The sequence below is a fragment of the Pogona vitticeps genome, chromosome 2 (assembly GCF_051106095.1).
Source record: "Pogona vitticeps strain Pit_001003342236 chromosome 2, PviZW2.1, whole genome shotgun sequence".
In the NCBI taxonomy this organism is placed as follows: Eukaryota; Metazoa; Chordata; class Lepidosauria; order Squamata; family Agamidae; genus Pogona; species Pogona vitticeps.
The window spans coordinates 292,050,014-292,064,427 of NC_135784.1; the positions used below are offsets into that span (position 1 = coordinate 292,050,014).

General features: G+C 40.9%; 1 protein-coding gene across 3 annotated transcripts in view; it reads left to right on the top strand.

Moving 5' to 3' along the window:
- The window catches only part of FYB1 (FYN binding protein 1), a 65,310-nt gene that overhangs the window by 37,867 nt on the left and 13,029 nt on the right, over positions 1-14,414 (top strand). For 2 of the 3 annotated variants that reach the window (XM_020795690.3, XM_078384470.1), the window contains exons 8-15: positions 424-580; positions 2,429-2,573; positions 5,060-5,082; positions 6,321-6,393; positions 8,103-8,243; positions 9,682-9,710; positions 11,156-11,225; positions 12,140-12,254. In XM_020795690.3, coding sequence (XP_020651349.3) covers positions 424-580; positions 2,429-2,573; positions 5,060-5,082; positions 6,321-6,393; positions 8,103-8,243; positions 9,682-9,710; positions 11,156-11,225; positions 12,140-12,254 — 753 coding nt within the window. The remainder of the gene's footprint in view (positions 1-423; positions 581-2,428; positions 2,574-5,059; positions 5,083-6,320; positions 6,394-8,102; positions 8,244-9,681; positions 9,711-11,155; positions 11,226-12,139; positions 12,255-14,414) is intronic. The other variant, XM_020795692.3, reaches the window with a different exon arrangement.

Sequence of the window (14,414 nt, forward strand, 5' to 3'; positions counted from 1 at the left end):
TCTTTGTAAGACCTTTTGTTTGGTGTTTCAGTCAAAGCAGTACCAGGAACAGAGAGACTGGGATTCAGATTTGGGGAATAAACTATGATACTTTTGCCTGCTCTCTCTCTCTCTCTCTCTCTCTCTCTCTCTCTCTCTCTCTCTCTCTCTCTCTCCCCATCACTGCTCTAAGATAAGCCAATGCTTTGTCCATGTTTGGATGACACAGCTTGCAAAACCAGAAGCGAAAACTTTGCACGGCTACCCTAGAGGAAAAGGGGAAATGCAGGGATACAAGATGAGCTTACACTCATTTTCATATAAATCCCAGCTAGCTTCATCTTTCGGTTACAGTTTTTCCATGTTGTTCTCTAATAAAATGTTAAACCTAGTTATAGACCTGGTGTTCTTGTACGCTAAATTCTTTTCCCTTGTTTTGGGCAGCTCACAGGTCCCATTGAAGTCATACACCAGGCCCGAGCTTGCACAGACTACAAAGGAGGGAAGAATGACCTGTCCTTCAAACAAGGGGATCAAATTGAAATTATCCGCCTCACAGACAATCCGGAAGGGAAGTGGCTAGGAAGGACAAGAGGCTCCTGTATGTATAAAACGCAGGAGTGGACTCAATTTCTGTTGATGTGTTGCATCAAAATAATTTTCTCCTCATCACAACAGCTGAATTCACACCCTGTTTGCAGGGTCTGTACGGCCTCGGTGACTGAATGTTTATTTGCTTATTCACTGAAGTATTGCCACCCCATCCTTCCTTCTCTGAAGGAGGAGACATTCCAGGGATTTCTGGGTTTGGTCTTCTGAAAAGTAAAGGTCATCAGAAAAAGTGAATTATCCCTTTGTAACAGTAGTGTTTATTTACAAATATACAGAATGTGTATAGGCTTAAAGTCTCCAACCAACTGTCAAAGTTCACTTCAGATCTTGGAAACGTTAGTTTCTTAGACTACAACTCCACAAACTACCAAACCAGAAGAAGTAAAACAGCCGAGCCGAGCCTCTAGAAGCGTTTTTGGGTGCTGGTGATCTCCTTAGAGATCTGAGGTGATTTCTAAGGAGATCACCAGCACCCAAATACATTTCCAGAGGCTAAACTGGCCTGTTTGCCTCCGCCTCTGTGCCTAACTCAGCACTGCAGTCTGTTGCTAATGACAGACACTTGGTAGAAAGAGAGGAGGCTTCAATTTTGCAGTTAGAAGAAGAGGTGCCTTAGCAAGTGAAGAACATCAGCAGCTCCACAAGTAGCAAATGAGGTTGCATTTATCTGGAAACTGGTCAGCAGAAGGTAAGCAGTGTGTTTCGCTGGCATACTGATTTTCTTTAAGGTGTTTTTAGTCACCCAGAACTCTCAGGGAAATATTTTAGGTTTGTGTTTTCCTTTTGAGGTAGGCCCAGAGAGCAATGAGTTTCCTTGTAAGTAACTGTATCGAGGTAGGGGTTAATCCACTACGTTGCAATTAAAAACAAAGACATCAGTCTGGTTCAGGTATTTATATCCAAATGCATGATGGGCCCTCCAGAAATGTGCAGTATTAGCCAAGACACAAATTCATTATATCATTGACAAGGTTTAATAATGTACAAAAGCAAAGCAAGCATTTCTACTATTTGTATAGTTTATTCCACTTCTATTGAATTGACATAATTTTTCTGATTAACTAGCATGTCGGCTTTACATTTGCCATCATCAATTGCCCCCAGGGACCAAATGAGGAACAGATGATTTTGGCCTGCAGGAGATCTCCTTGCATTATGGTTTTCATTTTTTAGGGTTGTTAAAATGCACCTCTCAATTTAAGCTTGCAGTTTCTCTACAAGTAGAACTGAGGCTTTCATCTGGACATATCGTGAGAAGCCAAGACTCATTGGAAAAGACAGCAATGTTGGTTAAAGGTGATGCCAGTCTGAAAAGAGGGAGTGGATTGACTCAATAAAAGAAGGAGCAAACTATAGCTTGTAAAACCTGAGCAGGACAACGATAGGACCCTCTGGAGATAATAAATAAAATAAGATCACTAATTCATGCAATCGGTATAAGTTGGGAGCCACTTGAAAGCAAATAACAACAATAATCTTAGGTTACCGTGAACCTATAATGATGGTCATTTGCTACTCTACAAATGCAGGAACAGATTATAACTTTATTCAACCATTAACATTTTAAAGCAAAAAACAAACAGCAAGCTTTCGATGATAAATCTTCTTCTTCAAGGCTGTGCATCAAGTTCTTTTCGGTAGTTCCAAAATTATACTCTTGTTATTAATTCACATGTTAAAGCCAGGTTAGCTTTTTAGTTGGAAATAGCTGCAGTATGCAGGTAGGTATCAAGCTCCTCCTCAGCTAGCAGTTTGGAATTTATGTCCCATCAGTTAAAACAAAGGACAGTCAGCCAGTCTGGATCCCCCTTATTCCTTATTCTACTCTGTGTTTCAGATGGCTACATTAAAACTACTATGGTAGAAATCGACTATGATTCCTTAAGAAGGAAGCCACGACCCCCCATGAATGTTCAGCCAAGGCAGCAAGACAGTGACCAAGAGGTGTATGATGATGTTGGGGATCAGGACAGCATCAGCAGGTATATCAGAGTTAAAGATACAGTTTAGTTCTGGGTCAATTGTACATTATAGGCAGCAAATTATTAGAAATAGGCAAGTGTTGCATACTGAAAGAGGACTGATTGTGACAGTACACGTTTTTCACTCCACCCACAGTTCGCAGATTGGCTTACTTTGTTTTGCAGTTGGACATTAGAAGATAAATATGCATTGTTTGTAAGTGTGATTGTCCAGACACTAAAGCGTCTGGAACACTAACATCATTTCAACTTTTGAAGCATAATGGACAAAATCTTGTTGCCTAATGTGATCAGTTATACTAGAGTAGGCCCATTGAATTGATGGGGATTTTTAGTGACTCACCTGCTCCATAAATTCCATTGGCTCAAATGGGCCGAGTCTAAATGTGACTTACTTTAGCACAGTAAGTCATAGTAAGAGTAGACCCATTTGAATCAATGGAACTTATAGAGGTGTTGATTCACCAAACCCCCATTCATTCCATCACCTTACTCTAGTGTAAGTTACTATGCTGAGCAACAGGATTTCAGTCATTGTTTGACCCTAAAAAAAAGAGTGAGTAAGAAAAAAAAAAGCAAAGCGTGCTGCTTATATATCGCCCATAGTGCTTCAAGCACTCTCTGGGCAGTTTACAAGTTAATTATGCAGGCTTCACATTGCCCCCCCCCCCTCATCTTACCGACCTCAGAAGGATAGAAGGCTGAGTCAACCCTGAGCCGGCTACCTGGGATTGAACCCCAGGTCATGAGCACAATTTCGGCTGAAGTACAGCAGTTTAACCACTGCGCCACGATTCTCTTATACAGTGGTGCCTTGCATAGCGAGGTTAATCCGTTCCGGATTAACCTTCGCTATGCTGAAGCATCGTTGAACAGGGCAGGGAATTCCATTGGAACGCATTAAACATGGTTTAATGCGTTCCAAATGGGCCGAATACTCACCGTTCAGCGATGATTCTTAATGGCCGGCAGCCATTTTCACGCCCTCCCCTCGCTTAACGAGGGCGCGAAAACGCTGCGCGCGGCCATTTTAGGCCATTTCCGGGCTTCCGGCAGCCATTTTGGCCGCCGAACAGCTGATCGTCGGGCTTCGTTTTGCGAAGATCGGTAAGCGAAACGCTTACCAGTCTTCGCAAAGCGAATTTTGCCCTATTAAAAAAACGTTGAGCGATCGCATTAGCGATCCGAAAAAATGGATCGCTATGCGATTTCGTCGTTATACGGTGCGCTCGTTAAGCGAGGCACCACTGTATGTGCAGCAGAAGAGGTGTAACAGAGGTGTATTGTATTATGAATGGTGCCATTGTTTCTAAGTTGCCCCAGGAGGAACCTGTAGAATGCTGCTTTGTTTTCATGGCTAGAGATGGAGATATTTGTATTCGTTTATGAATACAAATATCCCAGTCCCAGCTGCAACTGATGCAGGTATGGCCCTTGGAACTGGGCTGTCCATTCACACACCAGCGCACCACCAGCATCCCTTTCTTCCCGCCAATTACGGAAGTAGCTCCTCTGTCTCCCTGCTCAGCTGACCACTCCAGGCAGGATGACAAGTCTGCTCACGTGACTGCTGAGTGGCCAGCTAAGCAGGGAGACAGAGGAGCTACTTCCGTGATTGGTGGGAAGAGCAGGAAGCTGGCCACATGGTGACACATGATTGGACAGGTAGGTTCTAGGGGCTGGACCCTCATTAGTTGCAGCTGGGACTGAGATATTTATATTTGTAGACGAATACAAACATCCCTATCTCTACTCATAGCTGTGGCAAATTATTTTTAATTTTATATTGTATTTGCTACTGGTGCTGTAAATATGGCTGGCACCCCTCCTGAGGGAGCCTCCAGAACCCTCACACCATAACTCTTACTCTGAAGGGCTCCTTCCTCACAGGAAAGCATTGTGTCTGAGGCAGCCATGGCAAGTGCCTGTGTCATTTTGCAGAAATGATGGAGAATACTGTTTAAAGTGTAACTTGAACTTATAGTGTAGGCTTTAAAGAGTGTTTACAGCACATACAACAAAATGGCAGTGGTGCAGGGACTCTCCCTTGCTTTCAGTACTTCTAGCAAAGTACTTCTCACCTTCTGTAATGTTGTAATCTTGGCTAGCTAAACTAGTTAGAACCTTGTTTGCATTTTTTAGGCAATTGGATAGCTTTGCATAGGTTATGGAATGCAGCAGACATGTATGAATAAATAAACAAACTGTGACCCTATATGTGTTTTTTTAGGAGTAGGTCCCACTACGTTCTGTAGATCTTACTCTCTAAGAGACATATTTAGAATTGCAGCCTTCAAGGCAGAAGTAGGGAACATGTGGCCCATAGGCTCTAGCCAGGATGACCAGTTGTCAGGCGTGATCTGATTTCTGTTCCAAAAATGTACAGAAGGCAAAGGGTTCCATACCCTTGCTGTTTTGTGTCCATTTGTGTGTATGTGTTTTTGTGCCCTTAATATTTTGTTCTCCTTTTCCTTTTATGGTCAAAGTGGAGGTCAACTTACCACACGAGGTAAGTTCTCCTTTTATAAAAGAATTAAACTCTGTCTGTCTGTCTGTCTGTCTGTCTGTCTCATTGAGCCAGTTTTGAAGGAACTGTCAAGAAACAGAACTCAGAATGAGGTTGTGACTTAAGGCCACAATAATATTTAAAACCAGCAATTGGGAAGTTGGCTATCTATTCTATAAAATCAGTCTCCTTATTGTCCATTCATAAAACTCTTCCAAAAAAACAACCACAAAAAAAGCTCTATTTACCTCAGGCTGCCTTCCCTCTTCAACACTCGTCTATGCAGAAAGCTCATTTTCCTACTAAAGGTGCCGATATAATATTGTTCTATTCATAAATTGGGTCCCCTTGCTGGGAGATAAATGAAACAAACAAATGATCAAAAAGCAATATTTGAAAGGGAAAGACCTACCTGTTACCAGTTTATTTGTGATCTTAAAGCAGTTTATTTATTTATTTATTTATTTATTTATTTATTTATTTATTTATTTATTTATTTATTTATTTATTTATTTATTTATTTATTTATTTATTGCATTTATATGCCGCCCATCTAGACATAGTCTACTCAGTTGGCTTTGACTGTTTTTTCTCTTATCTCAGAAGAGACAACTGGATACATCTGAATAATGTTGCAATTCAATCATCTCTTAGTACCCATAGGAACACCACTTTAAAATGTGGAACTGCTGTATTGTCTCATTTGACCTTTAGCATTCAAAGCCCTTCACCCTAGCAATGTTGGACATTCCTGAGGGCTCTTCTCTCCTTTGTTCAGCTTTGTGCTGGAATTATAGCTGTGTCTTCAACTTGCATCCTCCCTCACACCATCCCTTCCCTGCCCCCTTCTTAGCCAGCGGATCTTAGTCAATGAAACAGTTCTGATGGCACATCACTCTGTCAGCAGGTCAATGACCAAAAAAGGTTCAGTCAGCAGTAGGGTATTTCTGCCTGCAGAAGAGGTGTATGCCTAATTTTGTCCCATCATGGCTGGCATCCCTTTGAGCTCGGGCTGCACTGTAAAGGCAGTGAAATGACTTCTGAGTATTCTCTACCTTGAAAATCTTGAAAATGGTTGCTGTAAGTCAGAATTGACTTGATGGTACATTATTATTATTATTTATGTTTTGACTCTTCTGTTATTCTTTGCCCACTAATCCACTCTGCCTTGACTCCCTGGTTCAGATATTAGTGTTAAAGAAACTACACCCTGATTTTAATACTTTTGTCTCCATTTCAAGTTGGATTCCCACCTCCACCATCCTCTGATGAAATATATGATGGAGTTGATGATGAAGATGATCTTCCAAAGCGGTATGTTGGAAAGATAATATATCTAAAACTGGATATTTCATATAATAGGTCCATTAAGTTCCATACATGAGAAAGGCACCATAGCCAGAACTGATTATACAAATGGTCCACAAAAATCTCCATGCTTTCAAAGTCCAGGAAATAGATTGTTTATTATATCCCTAAGCTTTGTCCTGTTAAATCCAACATAGCTGAAATATAAAATGCTAATACCGTAAATCAAGGCGATTAGGACAGAGATAGCTTGTGACTGGGGGTAGGGGGCAGCTGCCCTGACTTTGGGCCCTGATCCATGAGCTGTCCACCGATTAGTGCTGATATGTCTGCACTCTGAGGAACACAGCTTTGTACTCCTCCAACTCTTTCTAAAATTCTAGGATTTTCCTTTAGGATTCGTACCAAGCTAAATCAATTAACGTAGAAAGGTCACAGAAACACAAAATATAAGTATATTACCTTCCTGCTTTTATTATATTTTGCAGTATTATTGTATTTATTACTTTTGACCACGGTGAGCTTGGGTGGTATATTAGCATCAGAAATAAATGTGTGCATGTGTCCATAGCCAGAGGTTGGGAATTCCATTCCTCATTGTGCCAGCCAGGAGAAGAGTCAGCCTGTGTAGCTTCAGGCAGGCTGCATGGTACCAGGACGTCCCCAGAAGAAGGAAATGGTAAACCTTTACACAGTACCCTGAAAAGAATAGCCATAAGCCAGAACCGACTTGACAGCTCAATTTTTTAATTATTATTTTTAACTGCACACTCAACTAGAAGCTGCGCCTGACAATTATATCTGCTGTGGCTGTGTTACCAAAAATACAATGGTTGGTTATCAAGCATTGAATTTGTAGCTGCATGCAGTGGTGCCTCGCTAGATAGTTACCCCGCATGACAGTTTTTTCGCTAAACATTGACTTTTTGCGATCGCTATAGCGATTTGCAAAACAGTGATTCCTATGGGGGAATTTCGTTGGACAATGTTTGGTCCCTGCTTCGCAAACCAATTTTTGCTAGACAACGATTTTGACAGCTCCCTCCGTGCTTGCAAAACGGGTGTTTCCAGGACCTAAGCTTCGCAAGACAGCTATTTAAACAGCTGATCAGCAGTTCTCAAAGTGGCTTTCCTATGGCCGATCTTCGCTAGACAACAGCGATTCTTCCCCATTGGAATGCATTAAACAGGTTTCAATGCATTCCAATAGGGAAATGCTTTTCGCTAGACAATGATTTCGCTAAACAGCGATTTCAGTGGAATGGATTATCATCGTCTAGCGAGACACCACTGTATTTGAAACATTTCAGGCATATCCTTCACAGGCCACATCAAATTCCTGCTCTACACTGCTGTTGAAACTGTCTTTGTCACAGCAAACACATAACATAGTAGGTGTCATGCACAGGTTGCGTAGATGGGGTCCTTGGACAAGCTGCATATATACACTTGTAGGCTGCTCACACTTCATTGCTTTGAGTCAAGAACTACCAGAATATGTGCAACATTCAGGTTTAACTGTGTTAAGCATAGAGTGGCCCTCAAATGCATTCCTAAAGGATCAGCTGTATGAATGGCCCCGAAGTTTATAGGATTTTTTTAAATTAATGTTCAAAGTGCCGTAAATATACCAGCCAGCAAATGCAGCTGCTGAAAGTCATTTCAAACGTCTTGCATTTCCTTTGCCATGTGATAATTGCATACGTACTCCAAAGGTCTGCATCGCAGGATGAAGATACGAATGACTCCTGGCCACGGGGCCTTTTGAAGATTTTAAAGGGGAAAAATAACCAAAAGAAAAGTGTACGGGAGACAACAACTAAAGACAATGTGGTAGAAGATAATGGAAATTCCTTGTAAGAGACTGCTGTGGAAAAAAAATCAGTTCACTAAAACTAATGTGTTGTTGATCATACGCCACTAACCACTTCTCACAGCAGCCTAACCAGCCAAATAATTCAAAATACTAATTGAATAACTAAAGCTATGAAAGCACTACATCTTGAAAGTTGGGCCATGTTCTATCCTTGACTACTTTTTTTGTGGGGGCTACACTGTGAGTATCTATTAGCCAGTGGGACTAATAGATGTTCTGGTTGGGTTTTTTTTTTTTTTTTTGGAATTGTAGCTTTTTGAATCCCTGGTCATGGTTAAATATCAGCTAAGGCAGCTGCACCAGGAGGCAAAGAGAGGTGATTATCATCTCGGATGGTGTCCTCAAGGTGCTGTCAAGGGCATCGGAATAGTAACAAGACAAATTGTTCCCGAGATAAAATCCATTGCTACTCTTACATGCCTCCAATTCATTTCAGTTGGGTTGGCACAAGAGGACCTACGGTTGATCATGAGTCTTAAGGGAAGCCAATACATGCCACTAGAATGTTGTTGCTCAAACAACAGAATAGCTTCATTTGGTGCTACCTTTGAAAATCTTAACATGGCCCAACTTTTGCTCTGTTGTTTTGTTGACATAATCAGGGTAGATGATTTATAAGGAATGTTTAAAGAATCACACAGTAGTTGAAGGTGTTGATGGAAAAATAAAATGCCCTGCATATGGATTCTCCTTTGTTTTCCTCTGGAAAATCACGGGGCTTCCATGCCAGAGAAAAAGGAAAAAGCTGCTTTCAGCCCAAACGCTTCTCTGTTGTCTAGAATCAGTGGACGAAACACTGTTGCTTAGAATAGTTACTTGCACTAGAGTAGGCCCCTTGAATCAATAGCAGTTTGGTGAATCAACTAGTTTCAAATGGTTATCAGTGATCACAACATTACACCAAATTGAAGTTAGTTTTATTTTGAATAGGAAAACTCATTTTATTTTACTTTTCTTCATTCATCCTGCATCTGAAAACAGATTGACTTGCTTTAAGCTGACTTCTCAGCCTCATGCTAGTTGTCTCATATGAAGGTATTAATTTTAGAAATCAAGGTACTGTATTGAACAAGGGCTATTTTAAGGGGCAATGGCATTCTGAGAAAATAGGTGATGACAACAACTGAGTTGAAGCAACATGGGTCTGGATCAGAACGTAGAAAAGAGACCTTCTTCATCTCCAACCTCCAGAGCCTCCAGTGAGCATACCTTGACTGGTTTCTTGGAATAAGTGCAGATCTAAGTGAAACAAATCAAGCTGTGGGGAATGGGATGGGAGGTTGGAAGTGAGTAACAGATACTGAATAAATCCTTCTATATGCACAGACATATGACATGATATAGCCTAGGATAAAGTGCTTATTATATAATTAAAACAATTTAATGTCATTTTATGTGTTTATTTTACTTCCACACAGTGATTCTTCAGCAAAGCAAACACGGAAGGGTAAGTAATGAGATTAAAAGAGCCAGTGGTTTTTAGATTGTGATTGTTTTTTAAACCTCAAGCTGAAAAATTATATTTTTGTATTATTTTGTAATGTTTAGTTTAAAAATATAATTAAAAATTAAATTTAAAAAACAAAACTGTATCCTGGAATTATCCCATCTCCTCTTCCTCCTCGGTTTTTGCCTAGTGGTCATATAGAAGGCCCCCATCCTCATAGTTGAATTGAAATGGGGGCTTCCACTGGCACAGAGAGGGAGAGTCTCATCCAAGCTAAATTGTTAGTTGATGGTCAGTGGTTTCCTCAGCATGAGAGGAAAGGCTTTTGCTTTCACCCCCACCAGAGTCCTCTCCCCAGTTTCACCTTTCCAGAGCTCTACTGCCACAGGGCCTCCCATGAACCCCAAAAACTAATCTGCTGCCCTCAGATTTGATGAAAAAATGCCATTGTGCTGTTGTGGCTGAAGCTGACTTCTCTGTAGGGAACTTTGAGGACCTTTTCTCTTGTCCTTTGCCTCAAACAGATACCTTTGCTCAGACGTCAAGTGTCACATTTAGTGTCGTAAGTCGTTTTGCCCAAAGAATGGAACTGTGCCCTAAGCTTTTCTTTCTGCAAGCTGCGGTTGATTTCTATGCAGAAATGATTATTTCTCTGATCACTGTTAGGTCAGAACAACAGAAGGAGCTTATTCACTGGTGGAAAATATCTTCAAGCTACATTTGACCCAGGCTTTCCACTCCTGTTCCAAATGCTAGCCAATAGCAGCCCTGCTATGTAAAATGCAATGGATTATTTACATTTCTGATGCTATTTCATCATAACCTCACATTTTAGGCTCCTAATTAGGGTTGCTAGGGTTGCAGTGTCCCAGGCTGTTGGCTGAAATAACAGGAATTGCCACCTAAGTAAGTAGTAAGTAATAAGTTGCAACTAGAATAGGCCTATAGTGTTCACTTGTTTTTTAAATGTGATATTTCTGCCATGTTTTAAAATCTGTTTTATTGGCTGTGAGCCACTTTGGGTCACCTATGGGGAGAAAAGTGGCATATAAATAAACAAACAGACAAATAAATAAAGAAATAGAGTCAATGGGGATTTGGTCAGTTAATTCCAATGTAGCTTCTGTTGATTCAGTGGGCTTAGTCTGGTTGCAACTTAATACACTAAGGAACAACATTTCAGCCTGTGGTTCTTTAGGTCTGTGGGAGCAGAGGTCATAATCCAACTCAGTTATATGTACATAAGCTAATGGTACTGTTATGGTGGAACAACCTTGACCCTTAGTTCACCTAATAAATGTTTGCCTGTTCATATTGACAAAAGCCATTGATCTGACAGATTACATACTGATTTATAACTGTTATGGCATGGCACAGCAAGAGAATCCTATACCCAATGCACAGTGACTATATATTAATTTTCTTTTAAAATTTATTTCTACTAGAATCAGGAGACAGCGATGTTTATGATGACGTAGAGCCAACTGACTTCCCTCCACCACCGAAAGAACTCAGGTGAATGAACCTGGGTTGTAGGGTTGTATGGAATTGGGGGGGGGGGGAAGAGAGAGACAGGTCTTGCAGCCAGAATTCCTGAGCATAACCCTGCTTCCCAAATGAATGCATGTTGTTCAGTTCTCCTGTTGTGAATTCCCGCAGTTCTGTCACTCAACAAAATGCGAGCTGCTTTCATTGTTGGTTTACATTGACACCCAACAGTTTGGCTAGTCTCTGTTGCAACAACAGACAATCAATAATTCTGACCAACACATTGGGTTGGGCTGCTGCTCAGTGGTAAAGCAGATGTTTAAAAGGTTGCAAATTCAATCCCCAGCATCTTAAGGTAGGGCTGGGGAAAAGTTCACACCACAAACATCCTCTGATAATAAGAACTGAGAATACTCTGCTGGATGAACCAATGATCTGGACTAGTATAAGACACCTTCCCATGTTCCTCTGTTTAAATCTGCATGTGTGCAAAGCTCTGGTTAATAGTACAGAAGGAACAAAGATCAATGAAAAAAAACATAGATCCATTGATTAAACAAGGTATAGGCAAATAAAAGGTTTTAGTATCCTCAGTGTATTTTCAGTTTAAGGTTTTCCTTACCTCTGTAGGGAAATATATAGCACTTTTAAGAAAGAAACAACCTCAACAACCAATTGCAAGATGATAACTTCATAGTTTTATTTCTAAAATTGTATCTGTTGCATATTGTTGGCTGTTGTTGAGAAACCAATTGATTACTGGGTTTTCTTCTTTGCCTTTGGTTGGTTATCGGGAGACTAGCTTTTTACTTCTTGTCTATTGATTGCATTTAATGAGGATTTTGCATGCAAATAAAAGTTTACGACTAAGCTGCAAATCTACTAACTATATCCTGATGACCTTGCTTTTGGTTTCCTTTTTCCAACTCTTGATGTTTTAGCTTGGGGATAAATTCAAAGTCTTTGGGCTTTGGGAGAGCCAAATCGGAAGAACGGGATTCACCGAAACATAAGAAAATGGAGAAAGAAGAAAAAGAATTCCGGAAGAAGTTTAAAGTGAGTTTTTCTATTTGTTTGTTTGAAATCTGCCTTCAGATACCTGACTTACGAGGGGTTGTAGTCCAATAAATTCCCCTCATAATTGGCTTACAACAAAGTCTAGCAACATGGAGCCCAAACACTGTGTTCAGACTCATGATCCCAGACAAGGCTCTTCAGCACCCGTGAGCACCTTTCTGCTCTCTTCTAAGGGGTATCAGGGGCAATTTTGCCATATTTTGAGAGGCCTTGCTGCTCCATAACCTGCCACATTTCTTATTTTTTTTTATATATCTGGCCCCACTAAAAACTGAAACCAAGATTAATTTTAAAAGGACATTAGGGATTTTTTTTTAGCTAAATGCCTCCTCATTTATTGTAAGAAAAAAAGGGGTGTTGAGTCCTTCTAAGGTCCAGACATGGTCATGTGTGATCCCCAAATCTCTGGCAATCACTCTGCCTTAGCTTAGAAGATCTCTACTGAGATCACTGAGTATTACTAGGGGGTAAGTCTTTGAACTCACCATGTTGATTGTGAGTATGTACTGTACTTCACAATGATGCTTGATAACCGGCTTACCTGGAAGTATATCCCATTGGCATAAGTGAGTTACTGCTGTGTTTTAAAAAAAATTCTATTGACAAAGATCAGCAATTCCTAGTAGTAAGTATTCCATTAGACATGGTGAGATTTCAGTTCTGATAGTGATATTTAGGATTACATTATTAAAATGTTACATTACGTAAACTGACTATGAAGCGCCCTCTCTCTCTCTCTCTTTCGTGGGGTAAATATATTTCTTTGTTTCTCCTGGGAAAAACATGTGAAAATGCTATATTTCCCCATTATTATACTGTCAAGCTAATCTTGTGGTGTGACTCTTAAGAGGAAGTTATCTGATTCTAAGAGGAAGTAGAAGCCAAATTATTTAGATTCCCTATACAATGTGAACAAAACTGTATATAGTTCTGACAGATAGTAAAAACCTGCTCTGTTTGCCTGCCCAGTGTGCCTGCTTTTCACTTGAGTGATAACATTGGGCCTAATACTCAGGTGTGTTTTAAAACAATAGGACAGTACTGTGTTATATTAACATAAGAATATTAAAAAGTGCCAGTGTAGATCAGATCTCAAGGCCTATCCAATCCAACAGTTCTGGTTCCACAGTGGACAGGTGGATGCTTCTGGGAAAACTGCAGCCGGTAAACCAATAACACCAGTTCTCTATAGTGTCAGTGGTGGAGACCTCCTGGCCTCCAGGCCTGAACCCAGCCAGGGAAGGGAACTATACAGATGCTCCCTAGCAAGGGTGACAGTTACAGGAGCACCTATGCAGCTGGGACTTCAGCTAGAGAAATGGTTGCACAGAATGCAACGTCTGTCTAGAGGGGCGGGGTAAAAATCAAATAAATAAATAAAATAAATAAATAAATAAATAAATGTTCCTGCACACCAAAGCCAGACCCCTGAGGAACAATGGCGGGATACAGCCATGCATCCAAAATCATCTGACTTGTAGAGGGCTAAACATGGGGGGGGAGGGGAATCTGATTCTCCACCCAACCATTCTTCCACATCCTATCTATAAACTCTAGTCATTTAGTCATTTAGTCGTGTACGACTCTTCATGACCCCCATGGACCAGAGCACGCCAAGTCCTCCTATCTTCCACTGCATTCCAGAGTCGTGTCGAATTCATTTTGGTTGCTTCGATGACACTGTCCAACCATCTCATCCTCTGTCGTCCCCTTCTCCTCTTGCCGTCACACTTTCCTAACATCAAGGTATTTTCCAAGGAGTCTTATCTTCTCATGAGATGGCCAAAGTATTGGAGCCTCAGCTTCAGGATCTGTCGTTCCAGTGAGCACTCAGGGTTGATTTCCTTTAGAATTGATAGGTTTGTTCTCTTTGCAGTCCAGGGGACTCTCAAGAACTTCCTCCAGCACCACAATTCAAAAGCATCAATTCTTCAGCGGTCAGCTTTCTTTATGGTCCAGCTCTCACTTCCATACATCACTACAGGGAAAACCATAGCTTTGACTATATGGACTTTTGTTGGCAAGGTGATGTCTCTGCATTTTAAGATGCTGTCTAGGTTTGTCATCGCTTTCCTCCCGAGAAGCAGGCGTCTTTTAATTTTGTGGCTGCTGTCTCCATCTGCAGTGATCATGGAGCCC